This window comes from Mustelus asterias, chromosome 16 (genome assembly GCF_964213995.1).
Source record: "Mustelus asterias chromosome 16, sMusAst1.hap1.1, whole genome shotgun sequence".
Taxonomy (NCBI): Eukaryota; Metazoa; Chordata; class Chondrichthyes; order Carcharhiniformes; family Triakidae; genus Mustelus; species Mustelus asterias.
This window is the reverse complement of record NC_135816.1, coordinates 80490820-80516856: the sequence shown is the minus strand read 5'-3', so window position 1 is coordinate 80516856 and position 26037 is coordinate 80490820. Positions and strand designations below refer to the sequence as shown.

The window sequence follows — 26037 nt, the reverse complement described above, 5'->3', positions numbered from 1 at the left end:
GGTGGACCGATGGGAATCGGGCAATGCTCAGGAGGCTGGAATTGGAGGAGGTTACAGAGATAGAGAGGGTTGTTGGGGCTGGAGGAGGTTACAGAGATAGGGAGGGTTGTAGGGGCTGGAGGAGGTTACAGAGATAGGGAGGGTTGTTGGGGCTGGAGGAGGTTACAGAGATAGGGAGGGTTGTTGGGGCTGGAGGAGGTTACAGAGATAGGGAGGGTTGTAGGGGCTGGGGGAGGTTACAGAGATAGGGAGGGTTGTTGGGGCTGGAGGACGTTACAGAGATAGGGAGGATTGTAGGGGTTGGAGGATGTTACAGAGATAGGGAGGGTTGTAGGGGTTGGAGGATGTTACAGAGATAGGGAGGGTTGGAGGGGCTGGAGGACGTTACAGAGATAGGGAGGGTTGTAGGGGCTGGAGGAGGTTACAGAGATAGGGAGGGTTGTAGTTGATTATTTCTCTTCCCCCTCATCACCAGCTCCTCCTCAATTTCTTTTGCCTTGCCCATCCTCCAGCCCCTTGCTCTCTCAGAGGCTCCTCCATCTCTTCTTCCTATCTGGCCTCCACATCCAAAAGCCCTGATCCCTCTCGCCTCACTCCCTATCACTCAGGCCCACCCCATCTTCCTCAGGCTGGCTGGACCCCTTGATCCCTCCCAGCTCTCATCACGCACCCTCCAATCAGTGAACTCTGCCTTGCCACATGTGACCTACACCCTCTGCCCCAACGCTGGCTGTTCAAACAGCATTTGATCCAAAACAACACCAGAGGTTACCACTCAAGACAGGAGGGTATAAATCATATCTGACCCATGAATCCTGACCCAAAGCTCTGGGGTTTGACTGTACCCACTGGCAGTGACCTCTGGCAGCACAACCTGGCAGCTAATCCTCACCCCAGACTGCAAACACTGTCGGTGAACTCTTACCCCTGACTGCACATGGTGAGTGAACTCTGACCCCTGACTGTGCACTCGGTCAGTGATCTCTGACCCCTTACTGCACATGTCAGTGAACTCTAACCCTGACTGCACACTGCAAACGCACCCTCTGGCCCCAAGACGCACATTGTGACTTTAATCTCTGACCCTTGTCCATACACCCTGACCCCAGACTGATGTCACACCATGCTCCCAGACTGAGGAGTCTCTGAGCCTCGAAACCTGACCCCAAAACCCCTCATTTAAAAACCTTGACAAACAGCCCTGATCGCTGACCCTTAACCCTCACCCTTACACAGCCATAAACCAGGATGACAACCCCCTTACCCTGCCCTCACTCCAAACCCCCTGAATCCTGTTCCCAAACTCCCCGTGTACAACTCTTGCTACCCCCTCTGCACTGTCTTCTGAAGATTGGTACACGGACTCACCTCATGCATGCCCAATCCCCACATGGCAGTCTGAGGGTCGGCCTAGATAAAAGGCTGGAGTCTCAGGAGCTGATAGTTTGCAGATGGAGCTCCCCCCCTCCCCCCAGGCAAAGCTGGAAAGTGGTGTGGTCCAGCTCCACGCACTTTCTGACTCAACAACTGTGACCAGTATGTGCCTCTCTCTAATTTCAGAATAACTTCCTCCCAGCCTGGCTTCCTCTCCTCGCCTATTCTATCGTCTGCTTTACACACATCAACTGACCGGACTGCTCTTCAATACTGACTGGATAGTGAGACTCTGCCAGATCAGAGTGCAGCCTCCCCGAGCCCACCATCCAACCAAATCCCACTCCAACTATCTACCTCACTGTTAGCAGTCCAGCAGGGAGTAAAGGGAAGGTGGTGACTGGGCTGTTGGGTTCTGATCTGTCTCTCCTGCCCCAACGTCACCACCAAAACCCCCCCTTCCCCCAAGATTGTCTCCAATCTCTCAGAGCCACCCCTCACTTCTATTACTGAAGGAAGATGGAGTTCGGGAAATGGTTAATCTGCTGTTCGCTGGCTCTCTCCGTATCAATCTGTGAGTTTTATTCAATGTCTGTGGTTCTCTCTGTCTCTCTCAGTTCTGTTTTGCTTCCTCATTTGGGATTTTGATGTCCAAATTCTCCTTGGAACACTCTCAAGGCCTCGGAGGGGATGTTGAAAATTTACTGGAACAGGTCCAGGAAATCAGGGGCTTCAGTCAACGCAGAGAGACTGGGAGAAACTGGGATTGTTCTCCTTAGAGCACAGAAGGTTAAGGGAAGATTGAATTGAGGCGTTCAAAAGTGGAAGCAGATTCAATAGCAACTTGCAAAAAGGGGGGAATTGGAGAAATACTTTGAAGGGGGTAAATTTGCAGTGAGATGGAAGAAGTAGAAGGGAATGAGATTAATAAGATCACTGTCATAGAACTAGTATGGGCACGATGTGTGGAATGGCCTCTTCCTGTACTGTGTTGTGCTCTGAATTGAAATATCCTCCAGTCACTGAGCTGGTCTCGTTCTGCACTCACTGACTGTTTCCTCTTGTTAAACTTCAGTTCAGAATCAGGCTGCCCGTCTCCCTGTGAATGGCTCCCTGGGTCAGTCAGTCTACCTGTCTCTGGAGAATCCACATGGATTGAAGATTGACGAGGTTTTCTGGAAACGATCTTCACCCAGACTCAGAGTAGCAAGATACATAGAGAACCATGTTCAATATTTTGGTGCTGAGGATTACAAGAAACGGATAAAACTTCATCCTGGGAACTTCAGCCTGCAAATCAGTGACTTACAGAGAGCGGACACCGGGGATTATGAGTATGAGGTGACTGTAACCGGAAATGCAGAAGTGGAAAATACAGAGAGAGTTAAACTGGATGTGTACGGTAAGTGAGATTCTATTGGATGACTGAGCTTCACTGCTCACTGAAAGATAGGAGTAAGAGGTCATTCAGCTCCTTGAGCCTGTTCCACCATTCAATAAGATCCTGTCTGATCAGCTACATCAACTCCATCATCCCACCCGATTCCCAAATCCCTCAATCTGACTTCTGTCAAAACATCTCTCCATCTTGGTCTTGATTATCCTCATCGAGAGAGAAACCCGAGCTCCCGAGGGGAGAGAATTCCAAATCTTCAAAACCCTGTGAGAAATCAGTTCCTCCTCTTCTCAATCTGGAATAGTCTGACCACAAGACCATGAGAAATAGGAACAGGAGCCAGTCATTCAACCCTTCAAGCCTGCTCCATCATCCATTGCAACATAGGTGACCCCATATTCCTCACAGCCACTTTCCTGCCCTTTTCTCGTAACCCTCGATTCGCTTAATCAAGAATCTATCTATTGCAGCATTAGATATACACAAGGAATCTTTCCCCACAGCTCTCTGTGGCAAGGAGTTCCAAACACTCACAACCTTCTGAGAGCAGAAATTCCTCATCACCTCAGTCTTAAATCGGCGATCCTTTATTCTGAGACGATGCCCCCTGGTTCTCGACTCTCCCATGAGGGGAAACATACTCTCAGCATTTATCCTGTCAAGCCCCTTAAGTATCCTATAATACCCCTTACCCCGAAATTGTGACCCCTCTAATTCCACTATCTCCAAGCGGGGCAGGGAAGGGGGAACAGCCTCTCAGTATCTACCATGTCAAACACACTAACAATTTTAACCGTCATGTATAATCCTTCACCTGCCCCACATAAATAAATGAGTTGTTGCCTCAACCACCGTCTCCTAGTCCAGATGTTCCTGAGATCAGAGAGGACAGCCTCTAATATATTCCATTCGTCAGGGATATTTTCTTCTTTCATGGGATGTGGGCGTTGTTGGCAAGGCCAGACTTTGTTTCCTATCCTTAATTGCCCTTGAACTTTGCGGCTTGCTTGACAATTTCAGAGGGCAGTTAAAAGTCAACCACATTGCTTTGGATCTGGAGTCACATGTAGGTAAGGACAGCAGATTTCCGTCCCTAAAGGACATTATGAACTTGATGGGTTTTTACAACAATAATTGGCAGTTTCATGTTCACCATTGCTGAGATACTTTTTCGATTCCAGATTTTATTAATTGAATTTAATTTCTATCAGCTGCCATGGTTGGATTTGAACCGACACCAGCAGAGCTTTAGTCTGGGTCTCTGGATTACTGGTCCAGTGACATTATCACAACACCACTATCTCCCTGAACAGGGTACACAGTGACAACTCTATCCTCATTCTAGAGTCTCTCTATTGTGAACCCAGACTGATCTTCTTTAACCAATTCCCCAGCAGATCGAGAGGGTGCCCTCCAGATAATGAGGGTCACAGGGACCACTTACTGGAGTCACCAATGAGACTGATCCAGAGAGAATTCCCAGGATACAGTCCCACACTCTGAGCGGAATGGTTAAAATGGAGGGTTGAGCGGGGTTCAGAGTTGTCTTGAAGCAGGCGTGAGGGTGCTGGATATTGAGGTGACCCACAAGGGCCGACATTCCTTCCTCATGTATCTTTTGTCTTTCAATCTGAATATCAGAGCCTGTGACAGGAACAAAGATCAGCTGTCAGATCACAGAGAACTGTAACATCACCCTGAGCTGCTCAGTGAACACAGGCGACAACACCAGCTTCAGCTGGTGGATGGGACAAGAAGCATTGGGGAATGACAGCATCCATCATCTCTCTGAAAATGGACAGGAGTTACAGCTTCATTTCACAGCACAGATCGAGGACAATGTGTACAAGTGTGAGGCCAGGAACCCCGTCAGTGAAGACACTGCACACATCAAACTGAGTGACGTCTGCAATGAAAACAAACCTGGTGAGTCTGAGGAAGAGAAAAATGTAACTGTACTCAGTGAGTATCACAGTCAGACAAAGAAACAACTGCATTCAAATGTTAAATGGCTCTAATTTGTAATGTCCTGGGTGTATTTGATGGGGTAAACACAGTAAAAAGTCTTACAACACCAGGTTAAAGTCCAACAGGTTTATTTGGTAGCAAAAGCCACAAGCTTTCGGAACAGGCTGTTCCTTCATCAGGTGGGTGGGAGTTCTGATCACAAACAGGGCACAAAGACACAAACTCAATTTACATGAATAATGATTGGAATGCGAGTCTTTCCAGCTAATCAAGTCTTAAAGGTACAGACAATGTGAGTGGAGGGAGTATTAAGCACAGGTTAAAGAGCTGTGTATTGTCTCCAGACAGGACAGCGAGTGAGATTTTGCACATCCAGGCAAGTTGTGGGGGTTACAGATAGTGTGACATGAACCCAACATCCCGGTTGAGGCCGTCCTCATGTGTGCGGAACTTGGCTATCAGTTTCTGCTCAGCGACTCTGCGCTGTCGTGTGTCGGGAAGGCCGCCTTGGAGAACGCTTACCCGGAGATCAGAGGCTGAATGCCCATGACCGCTGAAGGGCTCCCCAACAGGAAGAGAACAGTCTTGCCTGGTGATTGTCGAGCGGTGTTCATTCATCCGTTGTCGTAGCGTCTGCATGGTTTCCCCAATGTACCATGCCTCGGGACATCCTTTCCTGCAGCGTAACAGGTAGACAACATTGGCCGAGTTGCAAGAGTATGTACCGTGTACCTGGTGGATGGTGTGCTGCGTGAGATGATGGCATCCGTGTCGATGATCCGGCACGTCTTGCAGAGGATGCTGTGGCAGGGTTGTGTGGTGCCGTGGTCACTGTTCTCCTGACGGCTGGGTAGTTTGCTGCGGACAATGGTCTGTTTGAGGTTGCGTGATTGTTTGAAGGCAAGAAGTGGGGGTGTGGGGATGGTGTTTTTGATGGGGACAGGGTAGAGGGAACTTTACTTTAAAGTTCATTTATTCGTGTCACAAGTAGGCTTACATTAACACTGCAATGAAGTTACTGTGAAAATTCCTTAGTCACCACACTCCGATGCCTGTTTGGGTATCCTGTGGGAACATTTAGCGTGGCCAATGGACCTAATCAGCACGTCTTTCAGGCTGTGGGAGGAAACCGGAGCACCCGGAGGAAACTCACGCAGACATGGGGAAAACGTGCAAACTCCACCCAGTCACCTTAGCCGGGAATCAAACCCGGCTCCCTGGCACTGTGAGGCAGCAGTGCTAATCACTGTGCCAACGTGCACCCACTGCTCTGTATCTCTGTGTCACTTACTCTGCTTTTGTTACTCTTAGACAGTGAGTTTGAAGTGATGGGCCGTGAATTGATGAAGCAGTTTTTTTCACTGAGCTGTGAAATACACCCCTTTAACAGTGATTCCCCTTCTCCTCCTCCAGCTGAACAATCCTGCAGCTCTCCATGTACTGTGAAGATCATCAGCTCTGTCATCATTCTGACTATTCTTCTCTCGATTATTGTCATCGTCCATGTGATCAGCAAACGTTGAGTATTAGCAACTCATTCCTGAATCGTACTGTTACTCTTCAATATTCATGGATATTCTGATGGAGACAGAGAGAGAGAGAGAGATAAGAAGATAAAAACAGAATGAGACAGCGAGAGAAAGGGAGAAAGAGTCAGAGATAAAAGAGAGAATAAGAGAGAGTTAGAGGAAGGGAGAAGGAATAGAGACATAACACTGAGTGTTACTCTTCAATATTCATGGATATGGTGTTGGAGACAGAGGGACAGAGAGAGAGGAACAAGGAGTCATAGAGGTTTACAGCATGGAAACAGGCCCTTTGCCCCGACATGTCCATGCCACCTTTTTTTTTAACCACCAAGCTAGTCCCAAGTGTCCACGTTTGGCTCATATCTCTCTTTACCCATCTTAACCATGTAACTGTCTAAATGCTTTTTAAAAGACAAAATTGTACCCACCTCCACTACAACGTCTGGCAGCTTGTTCCAGACGCTCACCATCCTCTGTGTGAAAAGATTACCCCTCTGGACCCTTTTGTATCTCTCCCCTCTCATCTTAAACCTCTGCCCTCTAGTTTTAGACTCCCCTACCTTTGGGAAAGGATGTTGACTATCTAACTGACCTGTGCCCCTCATTATTTTATAGACCTCCCCTTAAAGACAGAATGAGACAGAGCGAGAGAAAGAGAGAGAGAGGTAAAGAGAGAGAGATAAAGAGAAAATGAGATGGGGTACTGAACAAGGTTAGATACAGAGTAAAGCTCCCTCTACACTGTCCTCATCAAACACTCCCAGGACAGGTACTGCACAAGGTTAGATACAGAGTAAAGCTCCCTCTACACTGTCCTCATCAAACACTCTCAGGACAGGTACAGCACGGGGTTAGATACAGAGTAAAGCTCCCTCTACACTGTCCCCATCAAACACCCCCAGGACAGGTACAGCACGGGGTTAGATACAGAGTGAAGTTTATACAATCTGAAGAGAAACCACAGCAAGGTCCATTTACAGGATCCTCATTGTGTTCAGGAAACACATGACCTCCAGGTTTGTTACACAAATATTGATATTTCTTCATGCACATGGATGAAAACTCAAAATGAGGAAGTCAATTTTAAACTGAGCCGGACTCTGCAATTTGTAAACTTCAGAGCTGGAACAAATAGTCTTCATGCAGCCAAGCCTTGGGCTATCAAATTCCCATTAAAACCAGACTGACCTGATCGGATGCTAAAGGCCACCTTATTTCAGAATGAACCGTTACTTACACCTCCAGTGAATGTGCTTTGTTCGAAGAATGCTACTCAGACTTGGTGGCACCCAGCTCTGTAAGAGGCCAGAGCCATAATGTGACAAGGACAGCACTTAGAACCATTGAAAAGTTACGGCACAGAAGGAGGTCATTCAGCCCATTTTGTCCATGCCAGTCTGCTGATAGCCCAGGTGCCCTTTCCAGTCCCACCTTCTGGCACCCAAGTCATAGCCCTATAGCTTACAGCACTCAAGGTGCAGATCCAGGTACTTTTTGAAAGAGTTTAGGGTCTCAGCCTCCACCACCAATTCAGGCAGCAAATTCAGGACACCCACTGCCCTTTGCTTAAAGAAAAATTCCTCTTCATGTCCCCTCCACACCAACTGCCACTTATCTTGGATCAATGTCTCCTGCTTCTAGAATTCTCCACCAAGGGAAATACTGTCCACTCTATCTGTTCTCCTCATAATTTTATACCTTTATCAAGTCACCCCTCAGCCTTCTTTGTTCCAAGAAAAAAATCCTTTATTATTCCTTTAGCAAATCCATGCTGATCATCCCTGACAAATTCTTGCCTTTCTCCATGACAGTTAATCCTATCTCTCAGGGTTGAATCTACTAATTTGCCCACCAAATGTAAGACTAACTGGCATATAATTGTTTGGCATTTTCTTCGATCCCGTTTAAAACAATGGAACTATGTTTGCATTTCTCCAGTCCTCTGGTACCTCCCTTCTATCTAGTGAGGATTGGAAAATCATCTTCAGAGCATCTGCTATTTCCTTCCTGATCTCCTTCAGCAGCCTTGGAAACAGTCCATCTTGCCCTGGTGACTTATCAATTTCCAGGATTGCAAGGATTGCAACCCTTCAAGTACTTCATCTCTCTTTATGATTATTCCATCCAATATCCCACAGTGTTCCTCCTGGACTGCTATATCTGCATCATCCCTTTCCTTTGTAAACATGGAGACAAAATATTCATTTAAAATCCTTCTCACAGCTTCTGCATCAATCCGCAAGTTCCTTTCTTCATCTCTGATAGGTCCCACTTTTCCCTTAGCTAACCTTTGACCAATAATATTTTGGTAAAACATTTTTGGGTTTTCTTTAAATTTTCTTGCTAATTTTTTGCTCTCGCTTTGATTTCTTTATTTTCTTTTTTATTTCGACCCTGCACTTCCGATATTCATCTAATTTATCTGCAGTGCTTAGTTCTTTGTTCCTATCATACACTTTCTTTTTCTGTTTGATCTTCCCCTGAATTCTTCTGGACAACCGATGGGTGCAGATTTGGCAGCATCATTCTCAATTTTGGAGGGGCCAGGTCTGCTTTGTATATTTAGGATCTTGCTGTTCAGTGCTTCCCACTGGTTTTCGATTAATTTATCCTGTAGCAGGGCTGTCCAGTATATCTCAGCCAAGTCCCTTCTCATTCCTACAAAATTTTCCTCCCCCCAGTACAAAACTTTTATTCCAGCTTTATCTCTGTCATTTTCCATGGTAATGCTAAATCTAACTGAATTGTGATCACTATCCCTGATATAGTCGGCAACTGTCACTCCACCCACTTGCCCCTTCGTTCCCCAAGGCTAGGTCTAGAATTACATCCCTTCTCATTGCGTTTGTCACTCGTTCGTTGAAAAACATTTCCTGCACACAATGCATGATTCTCCCTCTGTGCCCCTTATATTGTTTGAATCCCATTTGATATTGGAATAGTTAAAGTCTCCTACTGTTATTGCCCTCATTATTACAGGCAGAAATGTGCCTACATATTTGTTCTACTGTCTTCCTTTCACTATTTGAGGATCTGCAGTATACTCCCAGTACTGTGCTTGCCCTTTTTTCATTTTTAACCCATAAACCCTCACTTTTTAACCTGTTTAATATGTCATCCCTTCTCATAACTGGAATCGATTATTTAACCTTTGGGCTACTCCCTTTTTTATCTCCCACTCTAGTGGGAATCTGAAGACTCTATAAGCAGGGATATTGAGCTGCCAATTTCCATCATAGGTTTCCATCATAGCAATGACATCCTGCTGCCGCGTGTCTACCTGTGCCCACACTGCAAGCACCCGACCCAGAGCTTCCCTTTGCCTTGGAAGTTGCAGCCACGGATGCCACACTTGCACCATTCTCCTCCCAGCGCTCCATTACTGACTCGGAGTGGTAGCCTATGTTTCCCAGCTCCTTTCTCCAGTAAAACACAGCATCTCTGTATGTGAGGAGCAATTGTTAGCTGTGTTCTGGGTGGTGATCCACTTCACCTTATATCATTGGCCTGATTCCCTGAACCATCCTGACAGAACATACTGTCGAAATCTCAACTTCCAAGTTTGACTTTAATACAAACACTCATTAACACAAGACACTTAACCAACAGATTGTCTTTATTTACTTGCTGGCAAGGGGAGTGGTCTTTACACAATGGGTCAGACAAAGAAAATCATCCTGGTTTATACAATTCTGCAGCTCACAGTTAGTTGGGCACAATCCAATCAAAAGTGTTACAAATGACATACTTTACGTATTGATCCAATAGAAACAATACTGAACCACCCTGATCGATGAGATCATGATACCTCGTGGGATACCCCAATATATCATCCCTAAGCCTGTCCTCTAGTCTGCAGCCCAGCTCAGATATCCACTCCATCTGACGAAGGAGCTCTGCTCCGAAAGCTTATGGTATTTGCTACCAAATAAACCTGTTGGACTTTAACCTGGTGTTGTGAGACTTCTTACTGCTCTAGTCTCTTAGTCAGACATCATGTCTCTATTTTGATCGCAGCCTCACAAAGCACCTTCACCAAAACAGTCTCACATGGGCATCCTTTAATTGATAAAGGGGACCTACAAAAGCCATTAGTATTTTATGGCCTTGTCAGTGAAGTTAACTGAATCTCTAAGGGATGTGGTCAACTCAATTTGCCTTCATGATATTTCCCAATTATAGCCCTGATAAGTTTGTTTATTGCCAACGTAATGAAACACACGTATATATTGCTTATCAATTCAATGACTGAGCTTTTCATCACAACCTACAATTTTGAGGGGTGTCATCACGTCACCATTAATTCTTGTCAGTTCCCACTAAGTCCCCTACCATAACTTTTTCGTTAGCTAAGACATTAATGTCTTTCTGACTCTGTTTTGATTAGAAACTGTGAAGGCAGCTTCATTAAAACTCACTCTTGTCTCAGTTGTTTCTGATGAGGTGTCTGGTGAGGCAATGAAGCCTCCTTTATTGCCCTGTGATTCCAACAGTTGGGTGTTTTAAAGGAATGTATCTAACATATGTTTGGTATCAAAGGGGCACTCTGTAACTGTGCATCAAAGTTTCTTTGTTTAACTTCTAAAAATGTACAGAAGATATATTTATATGTATGGACTAATTTAAGGTATTACATGTCCTTCAAGACTACAAAGTATTTAAAACACCTCATTACAATTACTAACAAACTTACTCCCCATTGATTTAACGTGAATTCTGCATCTAAGTTGATTAGACAAAAACCCGAACAGTCTGGCAATCGTATAGTAGCCCTGTTCTTTTCTATCTTTCTACAACACTCTCATCCACATTTTGCAGGACGGCCAAATTAAAGATGGCACAGTCAGCCAAAACTACAGAATGGGTTGGACCCTAACGCAGGCACACGACATTACGGTAAAATGTACCAAGTTGCCCACCTTCCTGGCTGACAGCTTCAGCTACGGTGGGGAACCCCATGAGTGTCAGGTAGCGGAAACAACTGATCCCAAGGGACAATCTGTGCCAAAACAAAACAGGGGAAGACCCAAGGGAACCTGGGGAGCAGAGAAATGTGTAAAATTATTTGTAGATGGACCCTCTATGGTAGAGGATGCACACCAGAAGACAGAGGATGTGGCAGTTATACGGCCCAGGTAATGCAGGCGGTGCTGAATATATTTGGTACAGCCAAAGGTTTCATACCGCCTTCCATCCTCAATCCAGTAGGATTGTAGAGAGGATGGACCGCACCCTCAAAGAGATGCAGCGCAAGGTCATCCAGCAAAATAACTCGACCTGGAATAGTCCTTTCCTTTGGTCTCATGATCCGATGGAGCTGACCCTCTTGTTCAACTGGATTCATTCCCCATTCATTCCCCATATTCATCATGGAGTGCGGTTACAAGTGGTGTACCTCAGGGATCTGTTTTGGGGCCACTGCTGTTTGTAATATTTATTAATGATCTGGATGAGGGTATAGTTGGGTGGATTAGCAAATTTGCTGATGACACCAAAGTCGGTGGTGTGGTAGACAGTGAGGAAGGGTGTCGTAGTTTGCAGGAAGACTTAGACAGGTTGCAAAGTTGGGCCGAGAGGTGGCGGATGGAGTTTAATGCGGAGAAGTGTGAGGTAATTCACTTTGGTAGGAATAACAGATGTGTTGAGTATAGGGCTAACGGGAGGACTTTGAATAGTGTGGAGGAGCAGAGGGATCTAGGTGTATGTGTGCATAGATCCCTGAAAGTTGGGAATCAAGTAGATAAGGTTGTTAAGAAGGCATATGGTGTCTTGGCGTTTATTGGTAGGGGGATTGAATTTAGGAGTCGTAGCGTTATGTTGCAACTGTACACAACTCTGGTGCGGCCGCACTTGGAGTACTGTGTGCAGTTCTGGTCCCCACATTACAGGAAGGATGTGGAGGCTTTGGAGAGGGTGCAGAGGAGGTTTACCAGGATGTTGCCTGGTATGGAGGGGAGATCCTATGAGGAGAGGCTGAGGGATTTGGGATTGTTTTCGCTGGAAAGGCGGCGGCTAAGAGGGGATCTTATTGAAACATATAAGATGATGAGAGGTTTAGATAGGGTGGATAGTGATAGCCTTTTTCCTCTGATGGAGAAATCCAGCACGAGGGGGCATGGCTTTAAATTGAGGGGGGGTAGTTATAGAACCGATGTCAGGGGTAGGTTCTTTACCCAGAGGGTGGTGAGGGATTGGAATGCCCTGCCAGCATCAGTAGTAAATGCGCCTAGTTTGGGGGCGTTTAAGAGATCCGTAGATAGGTTCATGGACGAAAAGAAATTGGTTTAGGTTGGAGGGTCACAGTTTTTTTTTTTTTTTTTAACTGGTCGGTGCAACATCGTGGGCCGAAGGGCCTGTTCTGCGCTGTAATGTTCTATGTTCTATGTTCTATTTCTTAAAGACTGGAAGCCCCATGAGAGGTATTGAACCCCTACCAAGATTCAACTTGTCAGAGCCCGAGGTCACAGCTTTATTCATGAGAAAACTATAAGAACCCGACTGGATAATACACAGGCTGCACGGAAGGCAGCAGCCATCAAAACAGCAAAAAGAAAGAAGCAGAGTAAGGCTGTCTTTAAAGGGAAGGTGAGCCGGGTAGAATATGAAGTAGGACAGCAGGTAACGCTGCCGGTCTTTCAGCCAGAACATTCCTGTCCCTGAGGGATTCAGGTCCCCATTCTGTTGTGGATAAAGCAACACTGTCAGTGCATAAAATGTTACTGGACGCCTGGTGACTGGATGATATTATGTGAACCAATTAAAGGCACTCGACGCCCAGGACAACAGCCACCAGTTCCATCTGTTTTCGAGGGATTGGAAGAAGCAAACCCCAATCCTAATCCCGTGGCCCTGCTGATCCAGTGCCAGTCCCAATCACTGTTCCCGATCCTGACACTGAGCCAGCTCTGAGCAATACCCTATCTGAGGCACTGACCTCAGAACCCGATTCACTGGCCCTGCCCACCCCAGCCAGCAGAGTAAGGCCTCAGCAGGCAGCACCCTGAAGCAAAAGAGGTGGATTAAAAGTATTCCGCCCGAGGAAGTGTCCAGTGTGTTGCTCTGACCCAGAGATCATGAACGAGGCAGTGCCTTTGCTAAGGAATTCACTGCATGTCCCTGTGGACTAAGGGGGATTAGGAATCACAAGGTATGCTTGAATACTTCAGTACTGGGAGTTGTTTATTGAAGGTATGCACTCTTTCGCAGTCAGGTCTAAGGCTGACCACAGGGTGGAGCTAACAGCCCACGGGTCACCCAGGGGTCATCTGACCTGTACTCTTAAAGTACCCCAAACCTCAACATTCTATATATATATAAAGATACATATTATCACCTCCCCCGTAAATCCAAGGTGGAAAACATACAAACAAGGAAGAACATGTTTACACACAATGAGTCCTATTTGTACAGAGTGTTGCAATCTACCACTGACCACAATGTAAAATCATTCTGACAAATGGACAGAATGGGGACGATTCTCCCCCCAAAAAATTCTAAGTGTCGAATTTGTGGGAAAACTGGAGTAATTCATGCTGGTCTTTTCAGTGGCTCTTCAGACAAGAATCTCCCACAAGCGTGAATATTATTAAATTTCAGGCGGCGGGGCCGATTCACGCTGGAGAGGCTTAAATCACCAGGTCTCTGAGCATGTGCAGAGGCCCCAAACTGTCAGCCTCTGGTATGCTGGCTAGCTCGATCGCTGGCCAGCCCAGGACCCCCACAATGCTGCACCCCACACCCCGCATGGCCCAATTTCACCCCCCCCCCCCCCACCCTGAACATTCCCAGGCTCAGCCCCGACCCCCCCGTCCCGGACCTCCCCGATCTCCAGTCCCCTTGCCCCCAGCAGTGGCGATTCCCCCACCCTCCCACAGGCAGAACCCCACCAACCCCCCCCCTCCCCATGGCAGACCCCCTTGGCAGACTCCGCCCTCCCCAGCTGACCGCCCCATCCCAGACCGCCCCGATCGCTGACTGCCCTCCAGCCCCCAATGATCCCTATGCAGAGTGGCAGCGGGACCCCCCCAACCCCACAGGTCACTCCCGAGGTCCCATCCCAGCAGGTCCCACCACAGAAGGCAAGACCCCCAATAGACTCTGTCTACTTGGCACTGCATGCCCGATGGGCAGTGCCAAGTGCCCCCAGGCATGTGCAATTTGCCCCTTGGGTAGTGCCAGGGACCATGCCTAGGGGGCACCACCCTCTCCTTAGCGCAACTCCCAGGGGGGACCCGATTGCCCCCACTTCACTCCAGCAGATTCAGGCCGTTAACTCCCAAAAGCGGGGAGCTAGTCTGAACCCCACTGGAGTGAAATACACCTGGTGGGGTGGGAGATGCGAGCGGGCTAAGAGAATTCAGTCCCGGGCCCGCTAATAGCATTTAAGTAGTAAAATACTGCTCGCCCTTTCTCCCGAACAATTTCCAGTGCAGTGCGACACCGCCAGAAATACGGACCTGGGAGACGCAAATGCGGCGCGACTGCTCACAGGAATCCCGCGAATCGGCCAACGCACGATTCTCCCAGCCTGCTGTGCAGAAAAATTAGCGGAATGGAATGGGAGAATCACACCCAATGAGTTTATCAGGGGGGTGGCAGTTTCGTAGAAGTTGTTTCTTTGCTTCCTGAACCTCTTCCAGAGTAGTCTCCCGGGATTCTGGAAGGTCTTGCTGTTCAGCATTAGGGTCCCCTATCTGACGTTCCCCAGGTGGCTGGTGCCACAGATGCTGCGTCCTCCCTTGGGCGAATCAACTCTGACTCTGAAATACTCGGCCTGGGCAAACCCGCTGGTGCCAACGTGGACGGTTCCATCATTTGTGGGACTTCCCACCTCTGATGCAGTGCTGTGACTAACAGGTCCGCATATCCTTCCCAAACCAATTCATCCTGGTCTGTACTGTGTACGACAAAGGACCTGTAACAATGCTAGCCAGTGTCCACTTCTCTTCAGAAGTATAATTCCTCGCTCTGGAAAGTCCTCGACTTCACACATTCTGGTCATCTGTCCCTCTTGGTTCTGTTTAACCAAGTCTTAGGTCTCCTCCGGCCACAGCAGGTTGAACTTGGTGATTATTTTTCTGTTGAACATCAACAAAGCTGGTGAGCACTGAGTTGTTGCGTGTGCCGTGTTGTGCTAAGAAATTTATTTATCCTCTGCCCTAGCGACCCCTCCCCTTCCTGTGACAACTTCAGAGACTGTTTCAGAGTCTAAACAAATCACCCACCAGACCATTCATCGCCGGGTGATATGGTGCCAACATCAGATGTCTGATTTCATGGTGCACCATGTACTCCGTCAAATCCTGTGCCACAAACTGGGATCCATTGTCACTGACCACTTGTCCCCCATTACCAAACCGGGGAAATATTTCATCAATTTGTCTCGTGTTCACTCCGCAGACGTGGACTTCATAGCCACAACCCCCGGCAACTTGGAGTGGGCATCTATTACCACTAAAACCATCTGCCCTTCTGCTGGCCCGGCAAAGTCAATGTGGATTCGCTGTCACGGCGATTGTGGCCATTCCCACGGATGAAGGGGCGATAAGGCCTTCCCTACCAAAGCTCAGGATTCAAACGATCCCACTTTTTCTTCAACTTGTTCATCAAATTCACATTACCCCCGGGTGCCCTCGGTGTATCTGTTCCAGCACCTTTCCTCTTAATGATGGGGGAATGACGACTCTCATGCCCCATAACAAACATCCATCCAATATGGGCAACTCCCATCTTCGGGACATATACGGCCAAAGCTCCAGGTGGTTCCTGCAACTTGAGCTTCCTCTCTGGACCACATTCAATACTTGATTCATAATCGGATCATTCTGGATAGCATTCCACACCTGGTGAGCAGTGAGCGGAACTTTACCCTCCAGTGTGAAGTACATTATCTTCAGATTCCAGCTGGGAGCATCTTTATCTCCAGTAAAAGGCAGCCTTGACAGAGCATCCGCATTGCCGTGTTTCTCTGACTGACGGTACCGGATCTCATACGAGTAGGCTGACAGCACCAACGCCGAGCTTAGCAATCGAGCTGCCGTCATGGACAGTATCCCAGTGAACAGACTTAAGATGGATATTAAGGACCGATGGTCTGTTAGAAGCATGAAATGCCTACCATAAAGGACATGATAAAATCTCTTAACACCAATTTTGATGTCCAAGCCTTCTTTATTCACCTGAGTATACTTTTCCTCAGCCTTTCTCAATGATCTAGAAGCGAATACTATGGATCTTCCCTCCCCATTCGGCATAATGTGAGACAGGACAGCCCCAACCTCATAGGGCAGAGAGACAGAGAGACAGGACAGTGACACTGACAGAGAGTGAGACAGACAGAGAGACAGGACAGTGACACTGACAGAGAGTGAGACAGACAGAGAGACAGGACAGTGACACTGACAGAGAGAGAGAGACAGACAGAGAGAGAAAGACAGAGGGAAAGAGAGAGTGACAGTTGGTGAGGTTTAGGAAGGGAATTCCAGAGTTTCAGCCCCCAGGCAGCTGAAGGCACGGCTGCTCATGGTGGACCAATGGGAATCGGGCAATGCTCAGGAGGCTGGAATTGGAGGAGGTTACAGAGAAAGGGAGAGTTGTTGGGGCTGGAGGAGGTTACAGAGATAGGGAGGGTTGTCGGGGCTGGAGGAGGTTACAGAGATAGGGAGGGTTCTTGGGGCTGGAGGAGGTTACAGAGATAGGGAGGGTTGTCGGGGCTGGAGGAGGTTACAGAGATAGGGAGTGTTGTAGGGGCTGGAGGTGGTTACAGAGATAGGGAGGGTTGTAGTTGATTATTTCTCTTCCCCCTCATCACCAGCTCCTCCTCAATTTCTCTTGCCTTGCCCATCCTCCAGCCCCTTGCTCTCTCAGAGGCTCCTCCATCTCTTCTTCCTATCTGGCCTCCACATCCAAAAGCCCTGATCCCTCTCGCCTCACTCCCTATCACTCAGGCCCACCCCATCTTCCTCAGGCTGGCTGGACCCCTTGATCCCTCCCAGCTCTCATCACGCACCCTCCAATCAGTGAACTCTGCCTTGCCACATGTGACCTACACCCTCTGCCCCCACGCTGGCTGTTCAAACAGCATTTGATCCAAAACAACACCAGAGGTTACCACTCAAGACAGGAGGGTATAAATCATATCTGACCCGTGAATCCTGACCCAAACCTCTGGGGTTTGACTGTACCCACTGGCAGTGACCTCTGGCAGCACAACCTGGCAGCTAACCCTCACCCCAGACTGCAAACACTGTCGGTGAACTCTTAACCCTGACTGCACATGGTGAGTGAACTCTGACCCCTGACTGTGCACTCGGTCAGTGATCTCTGACCCCTTACTGCACATGTCAGTGAACTCTAACCCTGCACTGCACACTGCAAACGCACCCTCTGGCCCCAAGACGCACATTGTGACTTTAATCTCTGACCCTTGTCCATACACCCTGACCCCAGACTGATGTCACACCATGCTCCCAGACTGAGGAGTCTCTGAGCCTCGAAACCTGACCCCAAAACCCCTCATTTAAAAACCTTGACAAACAGCCCTGATCGCTGACCCTTAACCCTCACCCTTACACAGCCATAAACCAGGATGACAACCCCCTTACCCTGCCCTCACTCCAAACCCCCTGAATCCTGTTCCCAAACTCCCCGTGTACAACTCTTGCTACCCCCTCTGCACTGTCTTCTGAAGATTGGTACACGGACTCACCTCATGCATGCCCAATCCCCACATGGCAGTCTGAGGGTCGGCCTAGATAAAAGGCTGGAGTCTCAGGAGCTGATAGTTTGCAGATGGAGCTCCCCCCTCCCCCCAGGCAAAGCTGGAAAGTGGTGTGGTCCAGCTCCACGCACTTTCTGACTCAACAACTGTGACCAGTATGTGCCTCTCTCTAATTTCAGAATAACTTCCTCCCAGCCTGGCTTCCTCTCTTCGCCTATTCTATCGTCTGCTTTACACGCATCAACTGACCGGACTGCTCTTCAATACTGACTGGATAGTGAGACTCTGCCAGATCAGAGTGCAGCCTCCCCGAGCCCACCATCCAACCAAATCTCACTCCAACTATCTACCTCACTGTTAGCAGTCCAGCAGGGAGTAAAGGGAAGGTGGTGACTGGGCTGTTGGGTTCTGATCTGTCTCTCCTGTCCCACCGTCACCACCAAAACCCCCCCTTCCCCCAAGATTGTCTCCAATCTCTCAGAGCCACCCCTCACTTCTGTTACTGAAGGAAGATGGAGTTCGGGAAATGGTTAATCTGCTGTTCGCTGGCTCTCTCCATATCGATCTGTGAGTTTTATTCAGTGTCTGTGGTTCTCTCTGTCTCTCTCAGTTCTGTTTTGCTTCCTCATTTGAGATTTTGATGTCCAAATTCTCATTGGAACACTCTGAAGGCCTCGGAGAGGATGTGGAAAATTTACTGGAACAGGTCCAGGAAATCAGGGGCTTCAGTCAATGCAGAGAGACTGGGAGAAACTGGGATTGTTCTCCTTAGAGCACAGAAGGTTAAGGGAAGATTGAATTGAGGCGTTCAAAATCAGGAAGCGTTTGGATGGAGTGAACGAGGGGAAAGTGTTTCTAGTGACAGGGGAGTTGGTAACCACAGAGAGATACAGATTGAAGAGAATCAGTAAAATAACCAGAGAGGAGGATGAGGAGGAATGTTTTTACACAGCAAGTTGTTGTGATCTGGAAGGTGCCGCCTGGAAGGCAGTGGAAGCAGATTCAATAGCAACTTGCAAATGGGGGAATTGGAGAAATACTTTGAAGGGGGTAAATTTGCAGTGAGATGGAAGAAGTAGAAGGGAATGAGATTAAGAAGATCACTGTCATAGAACTAGTATGGGCATGATGGGTTGAATGGCCTCTTCCTGTACTGTGTTGTGCTCTGAATTGAAATAACCTCCAGTCACTGAGCTGGTCTCGTTCTGCACTCACTGACTGTTTCCTCTTGTTAAACTTCAGTTCAGAATCAGGCTGCCCGTCTCCCTGTGAATGGCTCCCTGGGTCAGTCAGTCTACCTGTCTCTGGAGAATCCACATGGATCGAAGATTGAAGAGGTTTTCTGGATACGGTCTTCACCCAGACTCAGAGTAGCAAGATACATGAAGGGCCATGTTCAATATTTTGGTGCTGAGGATTACAAGAAACGGATAAAACTTCATCCTGGGAACTTCAGCCTGCAAATCAGTGACTTACAGAGAGCGGACACCGGGGATTATGAGGTGATTGTAACCGGAAATTCAGAAGTGGAAAATACAGAGAGAGTTAAACTGGATGTGTACGGTAAGTGAGATTCTATTGGATGACTGAGCTTCACTGCTCTCTGAAAGATAGGAATAAGAGGTCATTCAGCTCCTTGAGCCTGTTCCACCATTCAATAAGATCCTGTCTGATCAGCTACATCAACTCCATCATCCCACCCGATTCCCAAATCCCTCAATCTGACTTCTGTCAAAACATCTCTCCATCTTGGTCTTGAATATCCTCATCGAGAGAGAATCCCGAGCTCCCGAGGGGAGAGAATTCCAAATCTTCAAAACCCTGCGAGAAATCAGTTCCTCCTCTTCTCAATCTGGAATAGTCTGACCACAAGACCATGAGAAATAGGAACAAGAGCCAGTCATTCAACCCTTCAAGCCTGCTCCATCATCCACTGCAACATAGGGGACCCCATATTCCTCACAGCCACTTTCCTGCCCTTTTCCCATAACCCTCGATTCGCTTAATCAAGAATCTATCTATTGCAGCATTAGATATACACAAGGAATCTTTCCCCACAGCTCTCTGTGGCAAGGAGTTCCAAACACTCACAACCTTCTGACAGCAGAAATTCCTCATCGCCTCAGTCTTAAATCGGCGATCCTTTATTCTGAGACGATGCCCCCTGGTTCTCGACTCTCCCATGAGGGGAAACATACTCTTAGCATTTATCCTGTCAAGCCCCTTAAGTATCCTATAATACCCCTTACCCCGAAATTGTGACCCCTCTAATTCCACTATCTCCAAGCGGGGCAGGGAAGGGGGAACAGCCTCACAGTATCTGCCATGTCAAACACACTAACGATTTTAACCGTCATGTATAATCCTTCACCTGCCACACGTAAATAAATGAGTTGTTGCCTCAACCACCGTCTCCTAGTCCAGATGTTACTGAGATCAGAGAGGACAGCCTCTAATATATTCCATTCGTCAGGGATATTTTCTTCTTTCATGGGATGTGGGCGTTGTTGGCAAGGCCAGACTTTGTTTCCTATCCTTAATTGCCCTTGAACTTTGCGGCTTGCTTGACAATTTCAGAGGGCAGTTAAAAGTCAACCACATTGCTTTGGATCTGGAGTCACATGTAGGTAAGGATAGCAGATTTCCGTCCCTAAAGGACATTATGAACTTGATGGGTTTTTACAACAATCAATGGCAGTTTCATGTTCACCATTGCTGAGATAAGTTTTCGATTCCAGATTTTATTAATTGAATTTAATTTCTATCAGCTGCCATGGTTGGATTTGAACCGACACCAGCAGAGCTTTAGTCTGGGTCTCTGGATTACTGGTCTAGTGACATTATCACAACACCACTATCTCCCTGAACAGGGTACACAGTGACAACTCTATCATCATTCTAGAGTCTCTCTATTGTGAACCCAGACTGATCTTCTTTAACCAATTCCCCAGCAGATCGAGAGTGTGCCCTCCAGATAATGAGGGTCACAGGGACCACTTACTGGAGTCACCAATGAGACTGATCCAGAGAGAATTCCCAGGATACAATCCCACACTCTGAGTGAATGGTTAAAATGGAGGGTTGAGCGGGGTTCAGAGTTGTCTTGAAGCGGGCGTGAGGGTGCTGGATATTGAGGTGACCCACAAGGGCCGACATTCCTTCCTCATGTATCTCTTGTCTTTCAATCTGAATATCAGAGCCTGTGACAGGAACAAAGATCAGCTGTCAGATCACAGAGAACTGTAACATCACCCTGAGCTGCTCAGTGAACACAGGCGACAACACCAGCTTCAGTTGGTGGATGGGACAAGAAGCATTGAGGAATGAAAGCATCCATCATCTCTCTGAAAATGGACAGGAGTTACAGCTTCATTTCACAGCACAGATCGAGGACAATGTGTACAAGTGTGAGGCCAGGAACCCCGTCAGTGAAGACACTGCACGCATCAAACTGAGTGACGTCTGCAATGAAAACAAACCTGGTGAGTCTGAGGAAGAGAAAAATGTAACTGTACTGAGTGAGTATCACAGTCAGACAAAGAAACAACTGCATTCAAATGTTAAATGGCTCTATTTTGTAATGTCCTGGGTGTATTTGATGGGGTAAACACAGTAAGAAGTCTTACAACACCAGGTTAAAGTCCAACAGGTTTATTTGGTAGCAAAAGCCACAAGCTTTCGGAACAGGCTGTTCCTTCATCAGGTGGGTGGGAGTTCTGATCACAAACAGGGCACAAAGACACAAACTCAATTTACATGAATAATGATTGGAATGCGAGTCTTTACAGCTAATCAAGTCTTAAAGGTACAGACAATGTGAGTGGAGGGAGCATTAAGCACAGGTTAAAGAGCTGTGTATTGTCTCCAGACAGGACAGCGAGTGAGATTTTGCACATCCAGGCAAGTTGTGGGGGTTACAGATAGTGTGACATGAACCCAACATCCCGGTTGAGGCCGTCCTCATGTGTGCGGAACTTGGCTATCAGTTTCTGCTCAGCGATTCTGCGCTGTCGTGTGTCGTGAAGGCCGCCTTGGAGAGCGCTTACCCGGAGATCAGAGGCTGAATGCCCATGACCGCTGAAGTGTTCCCCAACAGGAAGAGAACAGTCTTGTCTGGTGATTGTCGATCGGTGTTCATTCATCCGTTGTCGTAGCGTCTGCATGGTTTCCCCAATGTACCATGCCTCGGGACATCCTTTCCTGCAGCGTATCAGGTAGACAACGTTGGCCGAGTTGCAAGAGTATGTACCGTGTACCTGGTGGATGGTGTTCTCACGTGAGATTGATGGCATCCGTGTCGATGATCCGGTACATCTTGCAGAGATTGCTGTGGCAGGGTTGTGTAGTGTCATGGTCACTGTTCTCCTGAAGGCTGGGTAGTTTGCTGCGGACAATGGTCTGTTTGAGGTTGTGCAGTTGTTTGAAGGCAAGAAGTGGGGGTATGGGGATGGTGTGTTTGATGGGGACAGGGTAGAGGGAGCTTCACTTTAAAGTTAATTTATTAGTGTCACAAGTAGGCTTACATTATCACTGCAATGAAATTACTGTGAAAATTCCTTAGTCGCCACACTCCGATGCCTGTTTGGGTATCCTGTGGGAACATTTAGCGTGGCCAATGCACCTAATCAGCACGTCTTTCAGGCTGTGGGAGGAAACTGGAGCACCTGGAGGAAACTCACGCAGACATGGGGAAAACGTGCAAACTCCACCCAGTCACCTTAGCCGGGAATCAAACCCGGCTCCCTGGCACTGTGAGGCAGCAGTGCTAATCACTGTGCCACCATGCACCCACTGCTCAGTATCTCTGTGTCATTTTCTCTGCTTTTGTTACTCTCAGACAGTGAGTGTGAAGTGATGGGCCGTGAAATACATCCCTCTAACAGTGATTGTTTCCCTTCTCCTCCTCCAGCTGAACCATCCTATAGCTCTCCATGTACTGCGAAGATCATCAGCTCTGTCATCATTCTGACTATTCTTCTCTCGATTATTGTCATCGTCCATGTGATCAGCAAACGTTGAGTATTAGCAACTCATTCCTGAATCGTACTGTTACTCTTCAATCTTCATGGATATTGTGATGGAGACAGAGGGAGAGAGAGAGAGATTAGAAGATAAAAACAGAATGAGACAGCGAGAGAAAGGGAGAAAGAGTCAGAGATACAAGAGAGAATAAGAGAGAGTTAGAGGAAGGGAGGAGGGATAGAGACATAATACTGAGTGTTACTCTTCAATATTCAGGGATATAGTGGTGGAGACAGAGGGACAGAAAGAGAAGAACAAGGAGTCATAGAGTCATAGAGGTTTACAGCATGGAAACAGGCCCTTTGCCCCAACATGTCCATGCCACCCTTTTTTTTTAACCACCAAGCTGTTCCCAATCGTCCACGTTTGGCTCATATCTCTCTTTACCCATCTTAACCATGTAACTGTCTAAATTGTACCCACCTCCACTACTACGTCTGGCAGCTTGTTCCAGACGCTCACCATCCTCTTTGTATCTCTCCCCTCTCATCTTAAACCTCTGCCCTCTAGTTTTAGACTCCCCTACCTTTGGGAAAGGATGTTGACTATCTAACTGACCTGTGCCCCTCATTATTTTATAGACCTCCCCTTAAAGACAGAATGAGACAGAGCGAGAGAAAGAGAGAGAGGGCAACAAGAGAGAGAGCGAGAGAGATTGTAATTGAAGGGGACAGAGAGAGAGAGATTGAGAGTGCCTGAGAGAGATTGTGAATGAGATAGAGGGAGAGGCAGAGTGAGAGATTGAGCGGGTAAGAGGGCCAGAGTTTAAAGAGTCGAAGAGAGAGAGAGATTGAGATAGACAGGATTGGAGAGAAAGAGACAGAAAGACCAAGACAGGAGAGACATAGATGAGAATTTTCCTGCTGTTCGTGCCCCACCGCTGCAGCAAGCAAAGGCAAAGAATTTGGCACTCAGCCAAAACACCGTTCATTGCAGCATGACCAGAAACCCCTGAGGGTGTGAGCGGCCTGAAACTTCTGCCCCGTGATACTGAGAGAGAGGAAGAGGGAGAGATAAAGGGTAAGAAACATAGAGAGACCGACATAATGGGAAAAGATTCAGTCAGAAGGAGGGACAGAGAGAGAAAAAGAGAGACAGAGATTCAGGGAGAAAGTCAGGGAAACAGGGAGACCGAAAGACAGAAAGAGAGTGGGAGATTGAGAGGGAAAGAGACTGTGAGATTGAGGGAGGCAGAGAGAGGGAGAGATAGAATGAGAGAGGTAATGGTTGAGAGAGAATAATTGTGAGGCAGGAAAGATAGAGGTAATAAATGAGTTTGATGGAGAGAGAGAGAGAGAGAGATAATGGTTGAGAGTTGGGGATTGAGAGGGTTTTTGAATGCAGAGCAAGTGATTGAGAGAGAGGGTAAGAGAAAGAGAACAGACAGGAAGATAGAGATTGGGATCCAGCTCTGTGTCAGGACTGGGATCACTGACCCCCATCCTTCTCTCTTCTATCAGGCACTGAACTGGGGGCCAGGAGAACCCGAGGGCAAATCCAAAACGGTAGGTGATTCTTTCTGTAGACTTGTATCCCTCTCCCCCACATTGCTACACGTTCCATCGCCTTCAATTTCTCACATTCCTTTTCCTTTCGCCTGCTCCCTCCTCTCTTGACCCTCCATTCCCATTCCCCTCCCTCCCTTTCTTCTCCTCTCCCTCCCCGCTCCCTCACGTCAGAGAACCCTTCCCTTTCCTCGTCTCCTCACTGCTCTGAACTTCCCTCCCCTAATGCTGTTCCTTCTTCTTCCCTCTCCCTTTCCCTCATTCACTTCCTCACCATCTCATCTCCCTGCTCCCCTGCCCTCTCCTCTCCCTCTCTCTCTCTCTCCCCCTCTCCCTCCGTTCAGCCCCTCAGCTTGAAGCACCCAAAAACCAGTATCTGGATGCACAGTCATAACTTTTTGTGACTCCTGCCTCTCTCACAGAACTTCGAGGAGGGACAGAGGGACCTGTCTATGAGCTGGATGGCTGAGGAAAAGGAGGAAACGGGCTGAGGAGGAGACAGAGGAGAAGAATGGAGTGAGAGGAGGGAGAGGAGAGGTGTTTTCCAACAGTCTGAAAGACATTCTGATTCCGGGCCATTTCCAGAGAGCAGTCCATGACATCCCATCAGGAAAATCACAGAATTCCCAGCCGATCACAGCAAGATTGCAGCAGTAGCCAATCAGAGGACAATCGCTGACAATCTGCCCTGTGACAAGGCTGAGAATGTCAGGAAGGTGGAACAGAAAGTGTCATTGTGTATTCTGAGAGGGACTATTCACTTATCCTCTTGTTCAAATCCCAGTATGAACTCATCCCTAACTTGGAATCTCCTCTCGCCCCTACAACCCTCCCTATCTCTCTAACCTCCTCCAGCCCCTATAACCCTCCCTATCTCTGTAATCTCCTCCAGCCCCTTCAACCCTCCCTATCTCTATAACCTCCTCGAGCCTCTATAACCCTCCCTGTCTCTGTAACCTCATCCAGCCCCTATAACTCTCCCTATCTCTGTAACCTCCTCCAGCCCCTATAATCCTCCCTGTCTCTGTAACCTCCTCCAGCCTCTATAACCCTCCCTGTCTCTGTAACCTCCTCCAGCCCCTATAATCCTCCCTGTCTCTGTAACCTCCTCCAGCCTCTATAACCCTCCCTATCTCTGTAACCTCCTCTGGGATGTCTTGTCCCTGAACAGACAGAATTCCTGTTTCAGAGAGAAATCCCAGCACCTGCCAGTCATACTCCACATCTGATGTCTCAGAGGTGCTCAAAGCTTGTTCAGAGAAGCAAAGGAAAACCACACAATTCCCATTGAGTATCTGATAGGATTACTTCATCAATCCCGTTTCCATGTTGCTCAAGGGAGGTGGGGGGAGGTGGGGGGGTGGGGAGGGAGGTGGGGGGGGTGGGGGGGGTGGGGGGGTGGGGGGTTTGGGGGGGCGGTGGGGGTTGGGTGTGGGCGGTGGGCTGTGGGCGGTGGGGGGGGGGATTCAAAAATTCTTCAGTTTAAGTTATCTGGATGTTGCTGACCTAAGTTATTTGCAGATA

At 47.9% G+C, this 26037-nt stretch overlaps 1 protein-coding gene across 1 annotated transcript; it reads left to right on the top strand.

Annotated features, from left to right (window-relative positions):
* Positions 1-1614: 1614 nt before the first annotated feature.
* Positions 1615-25834, top strand: LOC144505270 (T-lymphocyte surface antigen Ly-9-like). Its single transcript, XM_078231325.1, has 8 exons — positions 1615-1948; positions 2450-2776; positions 4412-4696; positions 19229-19549; positions 21184-21468; positions 22896-23000; positions 24469-24513; positions 24936-25834. Exons 1-8 carry the CDS (start codon positions 1894-1896, stop codon positions 24980-24982), a joined length of 1470 nt encoding a protein of 489 aa, XP_078087451.1. The 5' UTR covers positions 1615-1893; the 3' UTR covers positions 24983-25834.
* Positions 25835-26037: the final 203 nt, after the last annotated feature.